Source organism: Astyanax mexicanus, chromosome 20, assembly GCF_023375975.1.
Source record: "Astyanax mexicanus isolate ESR-SI-001 chromosome 20, AstMex3_surface, whole genome shotgun sequence".
Lineage (NCBI taxonomy): Eukaryota > Metazoa > Chordata > Actinopteri > Characiformes > Acestrorhamphidae > Astyanax > Astyanax mexicanus.
Window position 1 is genome coordinate 4,646,326 of NC_064427.1, and position 27,868 is coordinate 4,674,193.

Here is a 27,868-nt window from a genome sequence, read left to right on the forward strand (position 1 = left end):
GCGCGTCTGGATCAGTATCACTGCCAGAAGCAGCGTGTACCTGACTCTCCGCGCTGCTGGATTAATCTTTACACCTTAACAGCACTTTTACCGCCGGTTTACCGTGTTTTTATGTGTTTATCAGTTTAATCCGCTCTCTGCTCATTGAGGGGGATGCAGAGCTGAACTGATCTGAGGGGGGTATGAGAGGGACTCAGCCTCCTGCAGGATCTAATGCAGCCTGTCCCGGGATGATGGCTCTGTCTACGGGCTTCCCTGAGTCCTCACCCTCCGGTACAGTGCATGGAGTCTCGTTATCAGTGGATGACCCTTCTGGTGTACGGAGGGGTGCCTATTCCACAGCTGAAGGTAGGCAACTTGAGTTCTTTTACAACTTTATAATTTAAAAGCAATTCAGTGCAATGCAATGTTTTTTTCATTATAATTATTATTATATTAAGTGGCATGCATTAGTTATGTTGGTTATGGGGCTTACAACATACTTGGAACGTGAAGTACAGCTCTGAAAAAAAAATAAGAGACCACTTCAGTTTCTGAATCAGTTTCTCTGATTTTGCTATTCATAGGTATATGTTTGAGTAAATTGAACATTGTTGTTTTATTCTATAAACTACGGACAACATTTCTTCTAAATTCCAAATATAAATATTGTCATTTAGAGCATTTTTTTGCAGAAAATGAGAAATGGCTGAAATAATAAAAAAGATGCAGAGCTTCTGAGTCAACATTTCAGAGTACAGAAATCAGAATTTAGTGGAATAACCCTGTTTTTTAATCACAGTTTTCATGCATCTTGGCATCATGTTCTCCTCCACCAGTCTTACACACTGCTTTTGAATAACTATTTGCCACTCCAAGTGCACAAATTCAAGCAGTTCAGCTTGATTTGATGGCTTGTGATCATTCATCTTCCTCTTAATTATATTCCAGAGGTTTTCAATTTGGTAAAATCAATGAAACCTATCATTTTTAAGTGGTGTCAAATTTCTTCAGAGCTGTAGGTGGGGGTTCCAGGTTGGCATGAGCATGTGTTTCTTACTGGGCTTCCAGCTTAATCTGACATGGGTCTTATCCAGGTCCCGGTCATGTGCAGTATACTACAGCCCATGTGGGGCACATGCTTAACCCTTTCTGTTCTCATCATTGACCCTGACGGAGCCCATCACTGACATTAATATGGGGGGGCGAACATGTAACTATCTGGTACCCAGTTATTTTACCCATACAGGCCGCACATGGGCCCGTTATCTTTGTCTCAGTCTGGGTCCATTTAAAACACTGGGAGCATCACAAAACCCAAAATTCTTCTTTTTAAACTACCATAACCTGATCAACTGCATTGTACCAAAACCCACCCCCTGGCTTTCAATCACAGAGTCCTGCAAACGCATGACATCTACACAACAGGTTTACTCAGCTGTAGTGATCTCTGACCTAATCAGCGTGTATGAGTGACGTGCATACAGTAGGCTAAATATGAGCTTTCTACTTTTGTACCTTTGTACTGAGATCAGATTGAAACCAGCACTGTCACTGTCACTCAGCGGCTGCAATTTCCAGGGACCCTCTTTATGTCTCTCTTTGTAACTAATAATATTGAATATCAGTGATATTATGCAAATTATCATTATTGTGCTCTTTTTATTCTTAGGGCTTCACATTTACTGAATCATTTCCTTTAGAGTTTTGCACAACACATTGTTATACATCAGCATAGTCATCACAATGCGGACATGCACAAATAGTAACGTCACAGGAGCCTGAAAAGTTCCATATCATGCAGTATGGGGTCATGATCTTATAGTATAGACCTTTTCCAAAGCTTTACAAGACCACAAAACCTTTTGATTTTCTTATGAATCGTCAATACATATCATGACATATCTGCTTTTATACCAATTAAATTATATTTATATATTTAGACACCTGCTCAAAATGCTTAAATTAAAGAAAAAGAAGCATTTGTGTCACTTTTGTTGGAGCAACTGTTGGAGTCTCCAGTGTTCAGGGAAGGCTTTCTACTAAATTTTGGAGCACTGATGTGAGGATGTGACGATAGTTTTCGTTTGTGATACATCATCGATACATGGGGTCAAATATGGATATTTTTATTGAAATGTAGACACTCTAAAATCCCTAAGACTAGGCCCGCACATGCTGGCACTAATCAAATAATTAGGGGAAACATGCTGTGAAGAACATTGGTTTTAAAATTCTGTGATTTTGACACCAATAAATCCATAATTCCTGGTATTTGCTTATTTAGGAATATTTTATCCTCTTCAGTAACACAGATGCTGTGTATATTGTAATAAAGTGTGAAAACCTTTTTAATTGGTCAAGATGGTCATGTTTACATCAGGAAGTTTCTTTAAATCTCAAAAAAAAAACAGAGACAGCAGCAACACCAGTCAACAGCATCTGTCTAAATTCTTGGCTTTGACTCTTTGAAAGCCCACCCAACACCGACCGTCCAGTGCTCTCAGTTACCAGTTGATGAGAAGTATGATAGGAGAACATGAGCTGAGGAGAAGTCTGCCGAGTCAGTCGGGAGGCGATTAGCCTATTAGAAGGGGCAGTTTCACTTGCTGGCTGTGTCACAGCCTGCTTACCAAAACTATGACCAGATCAAGGCAGCTTAATCCAGTTCCCTCAGAAGTGTAGCAGGAGCCGGCCTACTCCGGTCTGGACTAGGGCTCGTTCTTCACGTCTGCTGCCCCGCCCTCTGTGAAGAGATCAGCCAGGAGTTGGCACCCTAACACACCTGAATCACTTCACACAAGTCCGCCACATTTACCCAGGGAGTCACTGCCCTTGGGGAAAAGCCAGCTCCAGTGCTTATGTAAACTGTCAAACTGTTGGCAGCTCTGTGCTGTATATTTTTCAGAGTGAGCTTGAAGGGTTGGGGTTATGGGTTCTGAATGCAACTATTAAAGCACGAAAAGCTTTGGCCTCCTGAAGGGTTCCTTTGGGGATTCTTTGCAGATTTTCTTTCTGTTAGATTACATAGATTCTTTAATAGCTTCCATTAATAGATTAAAATCCAGAGCCATGGGTTCAAGTCCCTCAGATTGGACTACTCCTATCCGCTTTAACAATGTTACGTGCCAAAGGGTAGAATAGATTTATGGCTAGATGACTTAAAGATTGTTTGCAGTGTTCAGTACCAGAAGTTCTTTAAGGGAGGTCTAGCAGTTGTGGGACAATATATTGACACTGCAATATAGTGTATTGTTTTTATTTGTGATAAAATATTGATATGTGGCGTCAAATGTCAAATGTCGATACCCACAATGTGAGTTACTAAAGTTACTGCTATAGTACTATATGTGTATACACTAATCAAATGAATCGTCTAAACCTGTGGTGAAGAATATTGGCTGTGAAATTCCATAATAAATGTAGAATTTCTGGTATTTGCTTACTTAGGATTTTTTTTATCTTTTTTACATTACTTACATTACATTACATTTGGCAGACGCTTTTGTCCAAAGCGACTTAGTCAATAGTCAAGTACAATGTAAAATAAGTTTAAAGGTAAAAACAACTTTGGATAGGGATAAAAGGAGGTCAAGGGGAATAATAGGATAGAGGAGTGAAGGAGGGGAAGAAGGAAATGAGGTTAGAAGTAGTTAGTGTGTTAGAGGTGTTTAAGAGAGTAAGTGCTCTTTGAAGAGCTCTGTCTTCAGGAGTTTCTTAAAGATAGCGAGAGATTCTCCTGATCTGGTAGTGGAGGGTAGTTTGTTCCACCATTGGGGAACTCTGTATGAGAACAGTCTGGATTGCTTTGTGTGAACAGATGCTTTGTGTAACACAGATGCTGTGAAGTATTGTAAAGAGTTGTCTTGCGATATATTGAGTATCACAGTATCACAGTACCATAAGTAAGCCCCATTCCTTTCAACAAACCTGCTCCAAAACTGCTGACCTGGATGCTATGTCTGTCTAGCCCTGATGTTAGCATTGTGGCTAATATTCTCCAATTCTGCTGAGCCAGTAGTTAGCATCACTGCTAGCCTGCTTCTACCCTGAAGATCCTACAAGCATTGCAGCTTCACTCCACTACATCTTTAAATAGAAACTAGATGTTTGCTGCTAAATTAATGTTTAAAAAAATCTAATTTAACATGTTTAATGAGATGATTTGAAATGGTTAAAAGAACACATACATATACATTTACATACATATATATTGTATATTGTATCCATGCAAATACTAGTGTTTTATTAACCACATATACACCACATAAGCACCCAGTTAAATTGATTTTCAAGCTTGATTTTCAAGCCATTGTGGAGGTCAAATGCTGTTATAAACTACAAAATATACTAGATACTAATATCACTAGAGTAGTGGAAAGAATTTTGAATAATTGCAAGAATCTGACGGTGGTGCACACAGAAAACTCTACAATCTCTAAATTGGAGCGTTCTAGGAGGTCTATGGTAGACCGATGCATTCCTTTGGGCTGTAGCAGCCCTCAGAATAGACTATGAGAGGCCCTTTTTCTGCGTGTACAGTTTCCTCACGTCCCACTCGTACATACATGTGGACCAGGCTGAGCAGAGGGAAGCAGTGGAGATGCCTAACGTGGTTTCAAAAAAAAAAAAATTTAGTTATTTTAGGGGCGTTGACTGTATCTGTGATCGATGTGATCAAGCTGGAACATTTCGAGAAGCCCATAACTTCGAAATGCTTGCGGTCTGATGATAGCATGCTGTGCACGTTACGGCGGATGGTGTTTATAGTGTTTGTGGAGTTTGAGCCCCCCCTGGACCCCTGGACTGCAGACAAAGAAATCTTGCAGAGCCTCTTTAAGTAAATGCAGCTGTGCTGGCCTGCGCTTTGCTGGACTGGGCTGTGCTGAGTTGTTGTCGTTGTTCTTGTTTTGCCTCAGAGAAATGTTAGGAAACCTCTGGAGCCGAGGCCGGGCGCCGTGTGAATGCGGCCTGTTGTCCAGCAGAAAACAAGTCAACAGGGAGCAATCAGAGCAGCAGTGTTCGGGGGGGACGGGGGAGTCATTGTTCGGGCCCTGAGCGATGGGTGTGCGGGCAGCTGCTGCCTCCAATGCTGTGGAGCACGTTTGCTCCCTCCCTCCAGGGCCCTGATGAGTGATCTGGTTGAGACCAGAGTGGCCTGGTCTGCGTCAGTGGGTGTAGCGTGCCTGCTTTTGCCCCCCTGGGCAGAGAGTAGCGAGATCAGTGGGTGGAGTTAAAAAAGTTTGAAATCAAATTTGAGCTCTTCCAACGATTAACCAAATATACTGTAGACCCTTTCTCCTTTATTCTTTAACTTTTTCTACTATGTTTCTTTTTCAATTTAATGACACACCAGATGACATAAACCAGTACTTCTTGGATTAGAATACTTCTTGGAGTACTTCTTGGATTAGAATATTACCCAAATAGGGTATATTTTATAAATCAGACATTTAAATTTGACATGTTCCAACAATGGATGTTCAACAAGAAGACGTTAATAAAAGATATATCATTGTGGATATCAGATATTGGGAGAACACCTTGTATCTCCTTTTTCAAGAGGCGGAGCTAGACCTTTTGCCCCCAGACTAAGTGTGTAACATCAAAGAATGTTGAATCAACGTTCATTTTTCAGTCATTAATACAATGAAACAGAACTGATCTCCGAAATCAGAACTGATTTATGTGTGGACATCGATTTTACATTGACACAGAATTTTTAACAGTAACCAATGATCAACCTATTAGGCAATGTTTAATAAAGGTTGTTTTATGGATGTTTTCCATCATCAACCATAAAATATGCAATGTATTGCAATGTTTATTCAGTGTTCTGTGCTATCAGGAAAGTATCACTGAAATTACTACTTGTACTTTTTTTATTATTCCATTATGTACTTTTTTACTGATCATATGTTTGCTATCCATCAGTCCATTGAGTCCATTCAGTTAGATTGTGAAACAGAACCCACACTTTCACTGCAGTTCACGTTCTCTCTGTACTTTTACACCCCTGCCTGCGTAAGTCAGGGCAGAGTACCGTGGCGCTCGGCTGCAGCTGGCATCAGACTTTACAGCGCATTTAGAATCTGCCAGAAAGAAGCTCTTTCACTTCTTTATGGGCCAATTACGTTTCCACCCTGCCAAGGACACGGAGAGCAGAACAAGGCGGAACAAGTGAGAACTGGCCTTGACTGGAGAGTTAGAGGAATCGAACAATCAGCTCTCAAATCACAGAACGAACCACAGCGACAGAGAGCGAGAGAAAGAGAGAGAGAGAGAGAGAGAGAGAGAGAGAGAGAGGGAGTTGTTCAGAATCCTTACAACAGAGGTGTCAAGTAACATTAACATTTTAATATAATATTATAGTCATTATGGCTTTTGGAAAAATGTGTTTTGGGGACTCTGTGGCACAGCCTACGCTTTTGTCCTCATTTGCATTTTTGCACCAGGAGTAAAGGCATATCCAAGTTATCCAAAAGCAGTGTGAAAGACTGATGGAGGAGAACACGATGCAAAGATGCATGAAAACTGTAATTAAAAACCAGGGTTATTCCACCAAATATTGATTTCTGAACTCTTAAAACTTTATAAATATGAACTTGTTTTCTTTGCATTATTTGAGGTCTGAAAGCTCTGCATCTTTTTGTTATTTCGGCCATTTCAAATTTTATGCAAATACATGCTCTGAATGACAATACTTTTATTTGGAATTTGGGAGAAATGTTGTCTGTAGTTTATAGAATAAAACGACAATGTTCATTTTACTCAAACATAAACCTATAAATAGCAAAATCAGAGAAACTGATTCAGAAACTGAAGTGGTCTCTTATTTTTTTTGTCCAGAGCTGTATTTTATAAATTGTATCAAATTAAACTGCATATTTATTGTGTATTACACCAGTGAATCTCGTTTGTGAGTGAAATATGAGTGATTTAATAAATGTTGGGTAAGGAAAGCAAGTATCACTTTGTATGCAAGCAGATTTATTTCTTTATATACAGCTTGCTGTTCTAACAGACCTGTGTGAAGCAGTTTGATTGAACTGCCGGAGAGTGATGGTCAGAGTACAGGAATAGAAGAGAATTTAGATGCTTTTCCACGCTAATCTCCCAGCAGCTCTCCCGCTCCGGTTTGAGGCTAGCTCATGTGAGGGACTGGCGTGTGACTCAGCTGCCAGTCATTTTCAGCTGGGAGCTCTCGACCTTGGAGTGGTAAAGCCGCCGCTGGCCCACAGCTGACTTGTGGACTTATACAGGCACATCATGTCCTGCCTGCTCAGGGGCTGCTGCTGCTGCTGCTGCTGTCACAGGGGTATTACCCCACACCATGTGACTGCTGACACTGTATAAAGCAGCGTTAGTGTGCAGAATACTGTATGTTATATTAATGCAACAAAATGAAATTCAGTCTTTTATAAGTAAAATAAACCCAATTTAGCTGTTATTATTGAAAACCCTTTTCCTGGCATTAATGTCCTTGATTTCTTTCATCCTCTCTGTTTTGTCTTTGTTTTTTTGACCATCTGTAACCAGTAGAACACAGTATTTTGAAAACACAGGGCCTTTTGTCTTATGCTCCACACATTTTAATGTGCAACTGAAACAATGCAATCGAGCCTCTGTGTTTACAGCTGATACTCTAAATATGCAGTTTGTCTTTCCAAGAATTCGGCTCATAAAAGACCAATCAGTGTTTTTATGGAGCGAGATTACATGTCTAATTAAATTTTGATCAAACCGTTTTCCAAGAAGCAACTCTAGAGCAAAGTCAGCTAGTGGTTAAACGATAACCACAGTGAAATCTGATTGTAATGAAGAAGTAAAGAACGCATTTTTTAGTTTGTTATGAGCATAAATCATAAAAAGAATGATTGCAAATAAACAAACAGACCTAAGAAATAAATCAAGCTGTATATATTTCTAAATTGGGGCTTAGACGGCCAAAATCCATGATAATGTGCATAAAATTGAACCTAATTAACTTGTAAATTGATTAGAATGTGTTTCCACAAACATTTGGACATTTGGACATTAGGACATTTGGACATTAGGCCCTATGGTAACAATCTATAGGTGAGCCATCCGCCTCACAGCTTGATTTAGGGCATGTCAGTGTGTCTCTGGTAGCGTAATGATGAACCATAGCCATGAACTTTAAGAGCCATTCCCTTTTAAAAGCCAGGTATGCTTTGACTTTGGCGGATTGCTATTTTAACAACGGAGAAAAGAAACAGCAGAGAAAAGAAACCTGCTTGTTCACATTGTCAAAGTGCGTGAGCAGGTAATTTACATGAACAGCAAAGTTATTTTCTTTTGTATTCTTTTAATGTTGATGTAAAAGTTGGGTTTGTACTCTGCTGCACGTGTTAGGCAAGTGTGGTGCACCTGTGTTGCCAAGATAGCAATAAATGTCGGATTGTTGATGTTTGCCTAGGTTAATTTCAGTTAATGGCGCAGCTGCATTTACCATTCCATTTGGGTCTCACCCCTACCAGAGGCAGACTGCTGCTGCTGCAGCTCAAACAATCAGCTCTTTCTCCTGTCCTGCCTCTAAACCCATACATCACCCATACATGCGCCATCCAAACTACCCCTACTATTTTTTTTTTTTTGCCTTTTCAAATTTGAGATGAGGGTGGAGTCAGGAAAAATCAGGCAGTTCAGTTCCCCTTTAAGTTTTTAAAATAAAGTACATTTTAATTTGTAAAAAATGCATAAACAAATTTAAAGGTTTAAAGTTCTGCCTTATTTTAGCTCATCTTCACTAATCCCTACACTAGCTCATCGCTCTGCTACTGTATGTCTGGAGATCAGCCTAGAACAGCATGCCAGTTCAGTTTCTCTGTTAAACTCCTTCAATGTTAAATCTCCTTTCACATGGAATTACGTAACACGCTGCCTTTAAAAACCACAGGGTGGAGAGTTAAACTCTCCAAACTCTGCCAAGCTGAAACAATGCTCTCTCTCTCTCTCTGCGCTGTCAACTCCAGTGTGAATTTATCTCAGGACACATGGAGCTGTGCTGGTGCTGCTCTCTCTTCAAGGACAAACAGCGTACGTAAAATACGTGACGTCAAAATAGAGGAAAGAGCAGCCCAGCTTTAAGCAATGCTGAAAACAGGCAGAGAGTGTGAACAGTCAGTGCCCCACTTTGACGAAAATAGCACGTCAGTGGAAGTAATTTTGAAGAGCACTCGCTGGACTGTGTGGAATTTGATTATGTAATTCTATGTGAAGAAAAACACAGTTTGAGTCACTTAAACAGGCTAATGCTGATGAGCAACGTTTAAACTCTGTTGTGTCTAAGTCTTAGTGCTTTAGTGAATTTATGGATAATAACAGATAACAAAAATATAGTTAACTCTTGTTTAACTTATAAAAATACGTAACCTGGTTGAATTTTGAGTGTTAATAGGACAAAAACCTATTCTATTTGGAAAAAAGATAAAGCTTATCTGGAACAATAAATGATTTAATATTTAGACTGATATTTATTGAGTTACACATACAGAAGTAATGAGTAATGCATGTGTAACACAACATACCAGACATCTCAGCATTTAGAGTTGTAGAGGTTCCTAATGTTCTCAGATATCCGTTTCTGCAGATTTTGCAGTCGGGGTGTAGGAGCATTGATAGCACGTTCAATAGCATTCCAGGGTTTTTAATTTGATGATAGGTCTGGTCATGTGGCTGGCCATGGCAAAGTTTCTGTGTCTTAAAGAAATTATCTTGAGATTACATGAATATGTGGATGAGCATTGTCCTGTTAAAATAGTGCATCAGAGTGTGCGTCCAGAAAATGCATATGTCTGAATGCTGCATTTGCACCAGCATTCAATGCAAAAGTAGTCTTTATTTTGACATATATAACATATTAGTAATATATATTTTAGCAAAAACTCTGGTGATTGATTCACAATCCGTACATTGCCTCTTAATGTAGCAGTTTAACTAATTTTAGTAAGTACAATAGATAAAAAATATATGTAAAAATATCTAAAAATCAACAATTAATTCAGTTGATTGACTTCATTTCTGCCATGTTACACCTGTTCTGCTGTCCTGGGTCCACCTTTAGCGTCCGCTTACCTAAGCGGCTCCGAAGGGTCTGCTCAGCACCTAGGTGTCAGGCAGTGATTTGTGGTTTAAAAGTCTTTGCGAAACAGTGATGCATCACAGTAAAGAGCTGAAACAGTGCATAAACAGAGCCGCTCTCTGATTGGACGGCGTGCCGAGCATAGCCTCTCTGCTAGTCCTGATGGGTAATGCGATTTGAAATGGAGTGTGCGGCCTTGAGCAGCTTTCCCCAGGAAAGGTCAGAGGCAGGATTATCTAATTCATCATTATGCCGGGCTGGACAGAGCATGACACATCATTTGGCCATATATGCCCTATACACTCATCTCATTGGCAGAGTTTATCCAGAACAAGTGAAAGCCGTTGTGCCATTGGCCAGCATGGCTCACGTCAGTGACTCAGTTGATTTCATCACTGTTCCAGCTCTGATTAGGGAATATAAACAGTTAACAGCCCTGCTGTGCTCATTAGCAAGTGATTGATGCTAAGTTCAATGGAAATTATTTGTATATTGTGACTAGGAATCATAAGGAATCATGTAGTAACTTAAAAGTGCTAAACAAACCAAGATACTCTGTATAAAGCATTTAGGTGGTTCTTATCTAGGAAACAACAGAGAAAACTCTTGCTCTTCTTTTTCCTGGTGCGGTCCTGATGAGAGCCAGTTTCATCATAACGTTTTTGAGGGTCTTTGCGACTGCACTTGAGGATACTTTTATATGTTTTGGATTGACTGTTCCTAATTTCTTAAAGTATATATATATATTTTTTACTTAGTTTAGTAGTTTCTTGCCATAATATGGATTAGAAGAGGGCTATTCACTGTATTTCACCAACTCTACCTCTTCACAACTTTACAACTGATGCTTTCAAACACATTAAGAGGGCAAGAAATTTAAGTAAATAACTCAAGTAGCAGGAGGTGCTACTTTGAAGAATGTAAAATATAAAACATTCTGTTTATTAACACCTTTTTCTTCACTAAATGCAGCAGACAGAGCTTCATTTCATCTAAACCCATCTCTTAGATTGGTGACCATAACTATATAATGCACACGCCCATCAACCAGTCAACCAAAACCAATAAAATCACCTGCCTAGTATTATGTTGGTCACTTAATGTATCACCTCAAGGATCCACTGGTTATCTATCTTTTGGTATAGATACTGACCAGTACATACTGGGAATACTCCACAAGACCTGCCTGATGTTTGGTTCTTGTCTCAGATTCTCATGCTTGCCCATTTTCCTACTTCAAAAACTATTCACTAAAGACTATTCACTTGCTGCCTAATAAATGCACCTTTTGACAGGTGCTATTGTAACCAGTTAAACAATCTCAGAAAGATATAAATATCAGAGAATACAGATATTAAAACAGAGGTGTGCAGATATTCATGTCTGCAGGTCTTGGTGCTCTATGACTGAATACGATTTAAGTAAAGAGTATAATAGAAAGATAAATGTAACCAATCGCACAATAGCACAGACGGACCTCTAGCAATCATGCAGAGAGTGCAGTAATAAAATTCAGCCGGTTTATTTTTACTCCACAGACAGGCCTGAGGCCGGGATTAGCTTGGCTCAAGGCCAAGTGGTGTGTCCTGGCTGGCACCTCCCGGGGCCCGGTCCTCACCTCCGGCACGGTGGGCCGCTCCCCGTGGCGAGGTGCTACTGGAGAGCTTGCATAAGGCTCTTCTGGAACTGAAGGCTCTATTCATTCAGCAGACGAGTGGGCCAGGACTTTTCATGGCCCTGAGAACTAACACGCTGCCTCCAGTTCTGCCCCACAACCCCCGCCTCCACTGGCTGTGTGAGCTGAGCTGGGCACCAGTCTGTACTCTCTACTGCACTATAAAGGGCATATATTAGAGAAAATCATGTTTAAGTAAAACACTGTTTTAATACAATGCAATTTAATTGGAAAACAGCTCACATTAAATGTATAATGGTTGTGATGTCACTACCCAGACAACATGCCCATGTAGGCTCTGTATGGGAAGATCAACTGAGAACCACAAAGTTTTGTCCATGAGTTTCATGTTGGCCCCATATTTACAGCTCTGGAAAAAAATTAAGAGACCACTTCAGTTTCTGAATCAGTTTCTCTGATTTTGCTATTTATAGGTTTATGTTTGAGTAAAATAAACATTGTTGTTTTATTCTATAAACTACGATCAACATTTCTCCCAAATTCCCCCCAAAAAATATTGTCATTTAGACCTTTAATTGCAGAAAATGAGAAATGGCTGAAATAACAAAAAATGCAGAGCTTTCAGACCTCAAATAATTTAAGAGTTTTTTTTTAAAGCTGGTTTTTAATCACAGCTTTCATGCATCTTGGCATGTTCTCCTCCACCAGTCTTACACATTGCTTTTGAATAACTTCATGCCATTCCTGGTGCAAAAAAATCAAAGAAATTCAAAGAATCAAAGAAACTCATAATTTTTAAGTGATCTCTTATTTTTTTTCCCAGAGCTGTAGATGTCAGTGATGGGACCAGAAGGGGTTAAACATGGTCCCATCTGGGTTGTACCCTGCACATAGAGGCTAGATGGGACTGGGTAATGATGTGGCCCCTAAGGAAGCCCATTTAGAGCACATGTCCATCAAGAACCCACATAGCCCATGTTTTAACTCCTCTCTGTTCTTCTGTTTCAGATAAACCGGTACTGGTTCCACCGATGTTCGTCTTTCAGAAGATGACAGCTCCAGTGAAGGTAAGCACATTCAGACACCAGAACACATAATATGATCTTCCAGCTTGAGCCAAAAAGGCCTGATCTGACCTGTTCATCATTGAAGCTCAACCAACCTTCTCTGTTCTCTGTTTTTCAGAGGAGACCGGAGGAGGAAGGCAACGGTAAGCATATTTGCATATTTTTAGCATATCTTTCTTTTATCCATATTTTTTACTGCTGTTTGCAAATGTGCTACCTACCTTCCTACCTACCTATCTATCTACCTACCTACCTACCTACCTACCTACCTATGTAACTATCTATTTACCTACATACCTACATACCTTTCTACTTTCCTACCTACCTAGCTTCCTACCTACTTAACCCCCTAGCTATCTATCTGTCTATTAATGTAACCAACTATCTATCACCAGGGCTTTTCTACAGTGTCACTACAGGTACTGCAGTTACATCTTCTGAGATCTGAGTCGTGGATTCTCTCTGTATTTGTTTTAGGAGCTGCTGTAAACAAGCGTGTCAGATCCATCACCTACCCCTCCTTACACAGTCGGAACAGAAAAGGTGAGGATTTAAATTACAGATAACTATTCGGTCTTTAATCGTAATGCTAGATTACCTTTTTAGTACCATACAGTATTTTTGTCTAAAATTACAAAAAAAAATTGTCTAATGTCCAAAAGATAATTAATGTATTTCATTCACAGAGATTTTGTGAAATTTTAGTAAACAGTTTCAATATGATTTTTCTGAAAACAAAAAAGTAACATTCTTTTTTATTTAAATAATGGTAAATCTAATTCTGATTGTCTCTGTTTTAAACAAATAAATTGGCCAGCAGTTTTATTTCCATGCCAAATACTTTTTTTTTTCAAAAATATCACAAAAAACAATATAGTGAACTGTAGTGAACTAAGGCATGAAACCTTAAAAATTAATTTTTTTGTACAACTTTGCCATGTACTATAGGTATAGGTAGTAAACCACCACTGTGAATGTTTCTAACTGTGCATGTTTCTCAAGAATATAATAATTTAAAGTATCAATCACTCAATCACTGGTGCTAACATTTTTAATGATTTAATTATTTAAAAATTAACTGTGTAATATTTGCTTTCTTAAATAAATAATATAAATACACCTAAATGCAGATAAACTGAGAGACATACAGTAGATATTAACTACAGATTTATTATATAGTGTATTGCAATTATACAGACTTATGCTAGAACTTCTTTCTAGATATATTCTTAACTATTTCAGTAAAACTGCTTGCCAAAACAAGACCAATTTTGATCTTTTTCTTTTTTCCGTTACTCCCTGCAGGTCCGTATGACAGCGTCAGACGAGTGCGCTCAACTTCGCTCTCCTTCCCACCGCCTTTACCTGGTAAATATACTTTCATGTAATCCTCACCCCAGGCGTTTTACTTTGCCCCTCAATAGTGTGCAGTCAGTGTGAGGTACTGACAGAGGTACCGCACCTATAAGCCTTTATTTAGGTCAGAGTCTCCCAGAGTAATCCCATCCGGATCAATCAAGCTGAGCTCCAAGGCCCTTCAGCGCCGGCTACTGTTTCAGAGCCCGAGGCAGAGGAGCTTCACCTGCTGCTCACAAATCACCCCTCCGTCCCCTCAGGACGGCCCCCCGGGGCCGGCGTGTTGATCTGAGTGAAATTCTAGGATCGGCACACTTCTGTAAAAGTGGGTCACGGCTGAGGAGTTGGACACTATGGTAGAATCAAAGAGTCGAAGCTGGGAATGACTTCATATCTGAGTTGGCCGTGTTCCAGTAAAACGTTCAGATGTCAGCTATCATTGTTAGATACCACTTTGATAAGAACGCATTATACAGTACTTATAAATTGCTCATTTAAACACCATATAAACATGCCCACAGATAGCTGGACAGTACTGTGTGAAAGCCTGTTACGATAATTAAGTTATCAATTTATCGGACTATAAATGGACAATGGATCATTTTTACCAACCTCCATATTGACTGTTATGTTGTGATATACAGCTCTGGAAAAAAATAAGAGACCACTGAAAAATGATTAGTTTATCTGACTTGAACCTGAAAAAAGCAGTATGTATGACTGGTGGAGGAGAACATGATGCCAAGATGCATGCAAACTGTGATTAAAAAACAGGATTATTTCACCAAATATTGATTTCTGAACTTTTAAAACTTTATGAATATGAACTTGTTTTCTTTGCATTATTTGAGTTCTGAAAGCTCTGTGTCTTTTTTGGTATTTTCCCATTTCTCATTTTCTGCAAAAAACAAAATGCTCTAAATGACAATATTTTTGTTTGGAATTTGGGAGAAATATTGTTCGTAGTTTATAGAATAAAACAACAATGTTCATTTTACTCAAACATAAATCTATAAATAGCAATATAAATCTTCCAGAGCTGTATGTAGCAAAAATAGCGTCGATTTTGTTTAAAAATATGTATTTATTTTATTAATGTTTTATTTATTTAGTATATGTTATTATTTAGTATGTTATGTATCTCAATTCCAATGTTACAATCTTGTAATTCATTACAAGTTTATTGTTCTTGAAAAGCACAACAATATTTAATAGCATAATCACTAGGACAAAAGGACACGATGGTCTTAACTGACAAACATTTAATAATATCAATTATTTCTGGGACGATATATGTGACTGTGTGTAAGACTGATAAAATGGCTAGTGGTAGTATAAAAGTGATAATAAACTGTATAATACTTCTGCTTTTAGTTCTGTTGATGTTGGATTCTGAATTCTAATAGAACGCAGCATGAGACTCTACTCTCTTTTCTATTAATATTACAGTGATTCTCTTAGTGCAGCTGTACTTTAACTGGGTGGGTTAGTTGTTTACATCGTAATTTACTCCACCTCTGCAACTGATGATGCTGAGAGAGTGCTGTGTGTGTGTGTGTGTGTGTGTCATCAGGCTCAGGTTCTCCTGAGGCAAACAAACCTTAAGACCAGTGTTTTAAACCCACGTGAAATACACCTCCCACACACTTGGAATTATAATCATTATTTTTGTTCTTTTAATGTATTTACAGTCTCCAGATCAAATGTGTTTATGCCTTCGAACCTGCACAACCCAAACAAGATCTCCACCAGTGCAGGTTAGTGAACACGATATTCGTTTTTGTTAAACACTGATTTCAGCCTTACAGAGATTACTGTCTCTGTAATCCATGTGATTTCTTGTCATTCACGGGATGCCTTCTAAATTGTCTCTGGATATTGACTTGGATATATGGATCTATATATACAGCTCTAAAAAAAAAAGAAAGAGACCACTTCAGTTTCTGAATCAGTTTTTTTCGATTTTGCTATTCATAGGTAAATGTTTGAGTAAAATAAACATTGTTGTTTTATTCTATAAATTATGAACAACATTTCTACCAAATTCCAAAAGAGATTTCAGACCTCAAATAATGCCAAAAGAAAACAAGTTCATATTCATAAACTTTTAAGAGTTCAGAAATCAATATTTGGTGGAATAACCCTGGTTTTAATCACAGTTTTCATGCATCTTGGCATCATGTTCTCCTCCACCAGTCTTACACACTGCTTTTGGATAAATTTATGCCTTTACTCCTGGTGCAAGAATTCAAGCAGTTCAGCTTGGTTTGATGGCTTGTGATCATCCATCTTCCTCTTGATTATATGGACAGTGGACAGTTTAGATCTGCCAAATACAGTACATAAATCAAACAAAATGAAAATAAACCTATTTGAATGCAAAATAAAATGAACATTTAAAATGATTCATGAATTTTATGTACAGTAAATAGGGGTATATCTAAACATTTCAGCCCTATCTTAACATTGCTGCAGTCTACATGTAATTGTGAATGTAATGGATCTAATTAATATTTGTGGCTCTGTTTGCAGGGTCCTCTCAATCTAAGGTGAAGCGAACCATGCTGAGGCCGTCTCTTCTAGTAGCTCCTGGTCCATGGAACGGTCGAAACACACCTCATCTCAGACAGGTACTGCACACACACACACACACACACACACACACAAACAAAAGTTTACACACAACCCAAGCCCTGGCTGAGTTCATACAGTTCAGCTTCAGTGTGGAGGGCAGTGTGGTTCTCTTAAATGTGGAGATCAGGCCTGACGATAAATGCTTATTATAATATACAGTACCAGTACTCATTCAATGTTTTTTATACATAGTAAATGAATACTGAATTCATCTAGACTATGAAGGAACTTTGCGGTCCTGATGAGAGCCAGTTTCATCATAATGTTTTTGATGATCTTTGTGACTGCACTTGATTGGATTGTCTGACCTTCATTTCTTAAAGTATTTTTTTCTTTACTTAGTTGAGTAGTTCTTGCTTCCCATAATCTGGATTAGAACATTACTCAAATAGGGCTATTCACTGTGTACCTGTAACTCTACCTCTTCACTACTTTACAACTGATGGTCACTTTAGCATTAATCTACAATGCAGAATATTTTTTAAGTATAAAAAAACATTGAATTTAAGGTGTGTCCAAACTTTTGACTGGCCCTAAATTCTTTATATTGCGTGTCTGTTAGTGTTTTGACTCACACAAGATAGGATTGATCCAGGCTGGAAACAATGCGGAATAGAAAGCAGAAGCTGCTGTTGAGAACCGCTCCAACCAAATGCTGTACATGTAAACATACTGGTGCTGACTGGTTTTACTGGTGTGCACTTTTTACAGGTCAGGCTAAACACAGATGAGGAAATCTCCAGAGTTACTTTTGACCTCCCATCCTCGGCTGGGGCACTGGAGCAGCGGGCACTACCCCAGACTGGCAGGTCAGTGGTGTGTCGCACAATCCTGCACAGCCTGAGCAGGAAACAGTAGTCAAAGCAGTTAAAGGCTGTGTCCCAATTGCATAATACATACTTATATTATAAGCTATATATAGTATACTAATTTTAATAGTACGGATTTGGCAGGTTAGAACACAAAATATTACCATAGTAACCCATTTTACACAGTAAGATTTTTTCTTTTACATCCTAGACTGGTGTTTTATTTCAGTTCCAATCAAATTGTGCTCCACTTTCTTGAATTATTTTAGGTAAGCATTGTCACTGATACCAGTTTATGACAATGCAATGGAATTGCACATCTTAAGTTGAAGAGTTAAATATCTGAGTACAAATGGAGTGCAGCATGGTATTTTAAAAACACCTCTATAGGGGGCTCCGAGTGGTTCCACTGGACCAAGGCGCTGCCACTATGATCGCCAGTTCGAATCCAAGTCATGCAGCTTTTAGCAACGTTTAAAAAGGTTCCAGGAAGCTTAGCCTGTACCGTTGCACAAATTATGCTCCAGAAACATGCTAAAAACTCAATAATGTATAATATATCATAATAATGGTTCGCATCACAATTTAATTAGAATGTTTCTCACATGACATTCCCATATAGACAAATACTTACACTATTAAAATGTAAAAAGTAACATTCCCAGAACTAAAATATAAAATATAATATAAAAAAAGTGACGATACAGTGATGTTATCAGAATATTTAAAAATAATTAATTATAAATAATGTTAAATAATAATGTTTTAAGGATATCCATAAAAATTTTGAACATTCTAAGAAGGTTAACTGTATCATTCAATAAACATTCTGCTTACCAAATATTTTTACCTGAGTGACATTTTCACTCCTCTCCTCTCTGATGATACAGCTTTGTTTTATAGGATGTTAAATGTATAAATGATAAATGTACAGTGGAAGCCTTCACTAGCTCTAGTTCTCAGACAGAGTAATACAGAGTAATAATACATCCACAGCTGAGTAACACACTGACCCTGGAGCTGATCTCTGTAGACAGTGTAAACTGTATGTATAATCTCATAAGACCCCAGTGGGGGTGTGTGTGGGGGGGTTCTCAGTGTGAGGGAATGTGTGGGAATGATCTGATCTCATCTGATTATCTCTCTGTTCTACGGAAGTCTGCTGGAGTCGGACTCGGCCATCGCCGGGAGCATCGAGTTTGTGTTTGGGGAGAATATGAGTGAGAGGGTTCTGGTGAGTCCGGGCTGGATGAAGGTCTTATGAGATTTCTGTAGCTCATTTTGTGGGAATTGTGCGATTAGTTCTGCAAAACCAGAGTAATGAGCTTTTTCTCTCTCTCAGAAACGGCCGTGCAGTGAGGACATGTCTGAATCCGACTGCAGCTCCACTGACTCGGACTCGTCCAGCTCAGAGGCAGCTGAGAACAGTGAGTTACGCTCTTAAACTGTAGCTACATTAAAGAAAAGTAGGCTGTTAATCAAAGGTAACAGAGTAATTCTGTAACAGGTTCAAAGAATAACGTGAGGAATTGGTAGGAGTTATGTATGAGAGACGGTTCAACTTCCCTCCTTTCACTCTTAGATTTTTAACATCCATACAAAAAACAATGGAATATTTTTTCTTTGTCTATTTTTGTTTGTTCTTTGGGCCAATAATAAATTTGTGTTTTTTTTTTACTTTTTAAAGACCGCAGTTCATGAATTTTACTTTACTTTTTAAATGTCTAGATATTTTAGAGTGTGTGACCTTTTTTTTTGGCCAGGCAGTGAACTTAGTGGTAAAATCGGAACTTTGTGGTACAATCATAACATAACCACGAATATACAAAACTAAAATTGTAAAATGCTACATGCAGAAGACCATCAAAGGAACTGTGTAACGCTGCATAACCCTTGTATTTTTAGTCTCAATTTCCTGTAATTCTAACAAAAAGATTCTCAAAAAACACCTCAGCCCACATACTTCTCTCTCTTCTCACTCTCATATCTTCCCCCTCCACACATAGCTGCCCAACAGGATTAGTCTCAGTTCTCACTCGTTGACAAAATATTTGTAGTATTATACTTTGTTGTAGTATTTTATCGTAACAAAAATCAGCTGTAGGTTGAATTTATAACTTTAGTTATAAATACACATTATGCCTATAGTATACTGTGGATGTATCTCTAAACCTTGTATCTCAACAATAGTATCTATAAAAGAAAATAATTCATCATGAAATTCTGAAACAACTGACAAATTTATATTATGCCAAAAAAAAATAGAGCTTTTTTTTTTTTTTTTTTTCTTTCTGTGGTTTCTGTGTGCCCGCTTTGTTATATACTAGTAATGTACAAGTTTAAAATTCAATTTTGTGGAGCTGGCATCCAGTTCCAGTCTAAAGTCTAGACACATATTCACATTAATGTTTGTTCTTTTTTGTATTATTCACTGCATTTTATATAAAGTTCTCCCTCATGATGCAATTTGACTGGGAGATTTAGCCAACATTGGCAAAGTTTGCATTGAAGCAAAATGTGCTGCTTTAAAGAATATATAGTATAAAACATATTCTGATTTGTTTTACAACTTTTTACTTCATATTTGTTTTGTGATAATTTTTATGTCTTCAAAATCTATCTACTATGTAGAAAATAATAAAAAATAAAGAAAAAATTAACATTACATTAGAAGGGTTGTGTCCGTATTTTGTCTGGATCTGTATATTTTATTAACAATGTGAGAAATCTATCACAGTCTGATTTAAACTGCTTAAACAGAGACTTATTGTTAATGGTTAAGAGCATCAGGAGAGAGATAACCAATAGTTATCTGAGTGCAGTGTTAGTATCTGTCATGTGAGAGCTCATCAGTATCAGTAGGTCAGCAGTGTGAGGATGAGCTTTGTACTCATCATTAATCACCAGTGAGTAAAAATAGAAATAAACCACCCCATTACGCATCATTCTTCTGTACTGAGGAGGAGTATTTCTGATTGCGACAGTGGTGTTGGAGAGGGAGTGTGTTTTTTTTGGAGATTGGAAGGAAACAGTGAAATTTGATATAATTGGTTAATAAATTAATATTAATATTTGTAAAAATACAATAACACTATACATTTTTCATATTAAAAAAAAATAGTATGTGGGCAGTAAAAATCAGATGTATCAGATAAAAGTCATATATGCACATTTATATCCTGTTATCCTGCTAAATTAAGTTTAAAAGTTTAAATAGTTGGGCAGAAGGTGAAATAAAAACCTTAGGCTTTTAAGGATTACACCACACAGGTTTCTGTTGTTGTTAACTGAAATATTTTTTTATTTGTTCAGTGTTTGATTAGAAAAGCTTTGTTTTATCTCCAGGATCTGTAGGGAGTACGCTGTGGGAGTCAGCCGCTGCTTACACTGCTGCTTGCAGAAGACGCTGTTTACTGAAACAAGTTCGAGTCTTCACCGGCGAGGAGAACGAGAGCAATGTTGTACAGGTGTGAATTATGCATTTATACATCTACACACTCCAACAGCACACAGTCGGGCCTCCTGTGTACAATAAATTTACAGGACACGTGCATTCATGGGCATTATTACTTAAATGTGTTCTATTTGTTTTAGGCTTAGTTAGGGCTGCACGATATATCGCTTAAGCATTGTCATCGTGATGTGCGCATGCACAATAGTCACACTGCAGGACGTGCGATGCCACTTAAGGCAATTAAATCAAACACTTCATGTTGCAATGTTTTGATTCTTGACACAAGAAGTAGATGCACAGCGCTGTCTCCATGTCTGTGTAAGTGACAGGCTGCTGCTGCCTGAGAAGCACGAGGGGTAAGTACAGCACAAGGCATCCACATGGTTGGGCACGTGCTTGTAAACGCACGTGTTGAAAGCTGTGCATCTCAGTCCAGGCACAAATATTTCCAGATACAGCTGAATTCACGCTTTTAATCCCAAAAATGCTCTTAATTATCTTTTAAAAATCCATTTAAGTGCCTGATTAAAGGGAAGATAACTGTTGTTTTGCTGTTTTCCTCGGGTTTTGAGTTGAGCTCGGTGGTGACTAAGCTCTTGATCGGTCCGGACGCAAGACAGCACACGGGTGGGGGCGGGGCTGGTGACGTCATGTGCCCCGCATTGTTTAATATCGGGATATATATACTTAAAAAAAGACCATTTGCAATATAATTTTTTTTCCCAATATAGTGCAGCCCTAGGCTTAGTAATGTTGGAACAAATGAGTTCAGTAAGCTTATTTGGTATTTGTTAGTAATCAGGGGATGTTTCTCTTAGTTTTAAAGTAACAAAATTCATCCGTTAGAGAGTCCTGTACTGAACTACTGTAGTAGATGACTAGAGAACTGGATGCAACTGGATGTTTACAATTGGTGCATTTTGGCCTGGAGTGCAAAATTATTAAAAAGTCTCCCTGATGTGAAAAAAATAAGAGAAAAAATAAGAGAAACTGTAGAAATGAAACATTAATGTTGTGAATGTTCTCTCTCTCTCTCTCTGGTAGCTGACGTGTAAGCTGTTTGTTCTGGAGAAGGGAACACAGTCATGGAGCGAGAGAGGGAGGGGAGTGTTACGGCTGAACGACCTGGAAACTGGAGCCAAAGGCTGCTTACAGTCCAGAATGGGTAAGACAGTAGAGACTATGGCACCTTATGCATTATATATACTGATGTGCACAGTGAGAGCGTATATAGAGCATACATGTTACATATTAGTGCAAAAATATTACAGTTATAAATACTGCATGCAGGGCAGCAGTACTGTTTTAAAAGCATGTGCGCACACACACACACGTAAAACATTAGTATTGTTGTTTCTAAATGATTATGAACTTGATTTCTTTGTATTATTTGAGGTATTTTGGAAACTGGAAAAAATAACCTTTTTAAAATGATGTGTTTCTTTGATTTTACCAAATTGAAAACCTCTCGAATATAATCAAGAGGAAGATGTATGATCACAAACCATCAACCCAAGCTAAACTGCTTAAATTTTTGCACCATATGTGGCATAAAGTTATCCAAAAGCAGTGTGTAAGACTGGTGGAGGAGAACGTGCAAAGATGCATAAAAACTGTGATTAAAAACCAGGGTTATTCCACCACATATTTATGAATATGAACTTGTTCTACCTCTTTGCATTATTTGACGTCTGAAAGCACAAACAAATGGCACAAAATATAGCAATATTTTACTTTATTTACATTTTTAACTGTTTCCCGCAGTGATGAGGCACCAGGGCAGTCTGAAACTGATCTTGAACACCAAGCTGTACCCTCACACACACCTGCGGCGGCCGGCGCGGAGGAACTTACAGGTGACCGCTACAGATCTGGAGACCCACAGCATGCGAGTGTTCCTGATCCAGGGCAGCGCCAGAGACATCGCCCGCCTGTACGTGGCCATCCACCACAGACTGGTGGCCCTGCGCTGGAGTCCGGGGAACCTGACCGGAGAGACCAGGGAGGGGCACTGCAGCAGCGAGGAGGACGAGGATGAAGACGCAACAACTGGTAAAAGCGCAATACCTCTCATATGGTTCAATTATTGGCAGAAATAATATTGTTCGGTATGAATTATTTAGTCTTTTTACTTATTTGGCACCTAAGTTTTTTTTTTTTTGCAAATTCCGGGCGTGAAATATACACTACTTGAGCCAAACGTCCAACTAAGCTTGTTTAGTATATTTACATTGTACTAAAATACATTCATTTTAATGGGCATATATGCAGCTTAAACACTAGGGAGCCTAGTGCATCCCAAATGTATCAATATCAACATTTTACATTACTTTTATTTTTATACTTTAAGTAGTTTTGAAACCAGAACTTTAACACTTCTACTTCAAGAGTAAAAAGCTTGAGTTGATACTATCTATACTTCTGCCTACAGAGTAATGAATGTCAATGCTTTTAACCCTTGTGTGGTGTTCATATTTTTGTTACTCATTTACTTTGTTACTTGTATTTAATTCACCAAAATTAAGCAATTTTACATTAAAATGCTTTACACATGCTCGCTTCTCCTAAATTTAAAGCAATATAAAGAGCTTACATGGTTAATATTTGCCCTTTACCTTTCTTATGTTACATTTCTTTCAAAAAGTGCTACACTTTTTTTTATTAGTTTTTTTTAATAAAATGTAAAAGAAAAAAATGAATGGTTGGGGGGGGGTAGGTGGGTGTACAGTGTGTGTTTATCGAAAATGTGTTTTGATATATGTTTTTCACAAAAAATGAGCCAATGCCAATGAGTTTGAGTTAGAAAAAATATATTTTTAGTATCATTTGATGAAAAATGAAAATGGGTCCCACAGACCCGAACACCACACAAGGGTTAATAGGGTTTAATCAAACATGATTAAACTGTAATTCCCAGACATGTAAATGGCTGACATGTAATCTTTCTGCATTTTGCATTCACCCCTACAAACCTGCTTTAATTAATTTGCATTTGTCCTGTTTCCAGGGGATCGTAACTGGAGGCACAGTCATTCCAGGTTCTGCCCTTGACCAGCCGACTGACCCGGTGCCTGAGGACGCTTCCCATCCTGCCTCTGCTCTCTGCCATTCCAGAGCACCTGTGAACACCATCACCTTCTGTGATCAGTCACAGAGCTGAAGACCAGCACAGGGACTTGTAACCAGCATGGAGGCAGCTGCTGCTGGTGATGAGCAGCGTATCTCTCTCAATGAACCACAATGAACCATTTGCCAAAGAACGAATGACTCTATACTGCATTATAAATGCTGTGAGGACACTTTATATTCTCTCCATGTTCTCCTGCTGTTTTCAGCTAAAGGAGACACTAAAGGAGGATCTGTGACGAGTGAACTAAAAAAAATGATGCTGGTTGGTCTATAAGGATCTTAAGCTCACACTATGCATTCGAAAGCTCAGAGAACTGTGAAATTATGAAGATATGAAGATGAGGGGAATATCCATACCATGAGATAGATATCTACACTACTGGGAAAGAAATTTTTTGATTGGATTTATTTTGTGCTATTTTGTTTTATCATTACATTATGTGTCCAAAAGTATGCAGACACCATTTTTATTAGTGAAATATTGAAAGCATTGCCAATACAATAGGACATTCTTGATCTAAGCCAAGCTAAGTGTCAGCTAAAGTATAATAATCCTTCCTTCCAAGACCTCTGAAATGAGCTGGATTGGCAGAACATGGCAGAACGTATCATCCAACATCGGCACTTGACACCTTACTGATGCTCATTGCAATCAGATCCTCATAGTAATGTCAGAACCTCGAGTCTAAAGCCTTTCTAGAAAAGTACAGGCTGTTACTGCAGTAAAGAAGGTGTGAATCTGGATGAATAAAAAAGGCGTCTACAAACTTTTGGACATATAGTGTTCTCCTGAAAGGGTGTTCTGTTCTACAGTGAAGGTCTGTTCTAAAGCTGAATCTAGGCCTAGATCATACACTGCAGAAAATGATATATTGGCAAGTGCAAGTGATTTTTTTAAAATATTTTTTTATTATTAATTAATATTTTGTACATCCTTTATTATGTATAGGTCATGTTATTTGGTAGCACTTTATTTGAAGGGTACTTATATACATATACATAAGAGCCAGTACTGGCATTTGCTTTTATACATATTAAAAAATTGCTTAATAAATGCATTACTCAAAGCTTGATAGGGGTGGGAATCACGTGGCATCTCACAACACAATATTGTCATGATACTGTGATACTCGATTTAATACAAGATAATTCTGTAAGATACTTTACATGATCTGTGTTACTGAAGAGGATAAAATACTCCTAAATAAGTAAATACCAGGAATTATGCATTTATTGGTTGGTGTCAGTTTCACAGAAATTCACAACCAATATTCTTTTTATTGTAGTTTTATTAATCCTAGTCATTTAGTAAGTCTAATTGGAGGAGTGAGTCTTAGTAGAAGTTTAGAGACTCTGTTTCCATAAAATGTCCTATTTTGACGTTGCGCATCAATAACATAATGCAGTATTGATATTATGTCCCACCCCTTCTCAATAATTGTGTTATAAAGCCTCTATGTAGTTACAATTCAAACAAATGAAACCAATTATTCTGTCAGTTGAATGTGACTGATTCTGTTGTCTTATTGTATTACATACATTTATGTAGAATGTCTAGATATAAGTGCAATATTCTTTAGAATAGTATAACAGCTTCAAAATGAAACATATTAGGCTTTTTTTCATACAGCAGGCAAAATAATCAAAATCCATGTACATATGTTTGTGTGTATATCTTCCGATTTGGACCACTTTCATACATGCTATTGAAATGTGTGACTCTGAACAGCCAGATTCGACATCTTGAATTTTATGTCAAGAAGAAAGAAACAAAATGCAAGTGAAAAGAAGGGAAAATGGATGACAGCGGTGAGGAAGAGTTTCAGTAGTTTAGCGGAATAGCAAAGTGACAGACTTCATAAATATTTGGACTGATGTCTCTGTTCAAATAATATTAGAAAGCGTGCTTTTAAAAAAAATGCTAAATGTGACCATGAGAGGATATAAGGAAAAGAAGGGAAAAAATAAAAGGCTTAAAACCAAAGTTTAATAAACCAAGGAAGTGGGCATGGCAAATAGCATGTACTTTTTACATTGAGACTAAAATGTCAGTTTAGGGGTGTGAACTGTTCAGAAGAATTTTGGATATAAATAAATTTAAACCAGCCAAAACAATTTAAATAGAAAAAAACATTGGACTTTGGATTTTGGACACTTTACCTGCTGTGTAAAAAAAACTTATCTTGCCAAAATAGCATTTTTGCAGTGTAAAATGTGAAGATTTTAAATAGTTTGCTACACGACACCTTTTATTTTATATTATTTCAATAAATATCTGCAGAGATATTTCACCACCATAACATTGGATTTTCAATCCAGCCTACCTCAATGAACATTACAATGTTAAGTCTTCTGCACTGAACCTTGGTTGTCATCCAGAGAAGAAAGTCACTTTATTATCTGGAAACATGATATTGTTTTTTTTTTTTCGTTTTTTTTTTTCAAAAGTGAAGCTTTTAAAAGCTTTAAAAATGTCAAATTCAGCTAGCATCTAGTTTTATGTTTCTTTGAATTTCTATACTGTTTTTATTGGTCAATCTGCTAAAAAGAAAGAAAGCAAAAACTGATATTGGCCAGAAACACATTTTAAGGGCTAAGATGTAGAAACATTCACCAAAAGGTGTTAAATATTTTTATATTATTGTTTTTGGTCTCAAATGCATTAAAAACTAATAAAAACATGAACATCTATCACTGTTTTTTTTCTCTTCTTTGGAATATCCTGCCTGTATCCTGCACGGAAAAGGTAAATCCTCAAATTGCTGTTTACAATCCAACAACTGAGTACAAGATGCAAACAGGCAAATACTATATGCACACACTTAATAATAACCTTAGTGGATCAGGAGACTGCTGCCGTGGACAAACAGTGGACTTTTTGTGGTGGTTGGACAGAGCATCATTAATTTCCTCAATTCTGTCAAAACAGCAATAAAGTACAATAAACCACCTTTTACAGTTTTCCTGTTTGGACATTCCTGATATGTTCAGATAGTTCCCAGTCTAAGAGAACAGGGAGCACAGAGCAGGTGTTCCGCACAGCCCAGTGTGACCCAAGAACAGACAGTATCTACTGTACATTCCTGTCAAGGCTTTTAATGTCAGGGCTGGCCTTGCACTACTACTTTATTTTCAAGTGCTGTGCAATATTAGATGTTTTCAAAGCTGGAAAATAATTACATTTTGTTTGTATGTGGAATAATGTCCATTTATTTTAAATAGCAGTAATGGGAATCATACTGTAGTGCTTAAAGTGATTACACTAGGTTTTTAAGTAAACTGCAGAACAGTGGAAAGTCTACTGTTTATATGTGTATACTACAGTGCTATTACTGATTTTGTATTATAAATCTAATGTAATTAAGTTCTGGGATATTCGAAAGTTAACAAACAGCACATTGTAGCTGTTGCACCACTTGTAGCTGTAAAAAGAGAGTTCTATTGGAAAATTTAAAAAGTACACAATTTTTTATTACAACAATTTGTTAATGTTTGGAAATTGAAAAATTTAGAAATTGGAAACATTTGCATTTATAGAAATATAGTTACAGTAGTTTGTTATAGTATTTATAGAAATATAGTTACAGTCGTTTATTAAAGTATTTATAGAAATATAGTTACAGTAGTTTTTATAGTATTTATAGAAATATTGTTACATTATTTTATTATAGTAGTTAATTTTTTTTATAGTATTTATAG

At 37.6% G+C, this 27,868-nt stretch overlaps 1 protein-coding gene across 2 annotated transcripts; it reads left to right on the plus strand.

Moving 5' to 3' along the window:
* LOC103029471 (ran-binding protein 3-like) lies at nt 1-26,860 on the plus strand. 2 transcript variants are annotated; one of them, XM_022680913.2, is made up of 14 exons: nt 1-348; nt 12,729-12,787; nt 12,906-12,930; nt 13,265-13,330; nt 14,093-14,155; nt 15,835-15,900; nt 16,676-16,773; nt 17,489-17,586; nt 18,745-18,820; nt 18,929-19,013; nt 20,932-21,053; nt 22,085-22,205; nt 22,805-23,092; nt 24,048-26,860. In XM_022680913.2, exons 1-14 carry the CDS (start codon nt 183-185, stop codon nt 24,089-24,091), a joined length of 1,377 nt encoding a protein of 458 aa, XP_022536634.2. In that variant the 5' UTR covers nt 1-182; the 3' UTR covers nt 24,092-26,860. The 2 variants fall into 2 exon arrangements, with proteins under 2 accessions (XP_022536634.2, XP_049324837.1); XM_049468880.1 differs by having other exon boundaries at nt 17,489-17,585; nt 18,741-18,820.
* Nucleotides 26,861-27,868: the final 1,008 nt, after the last annotated feature.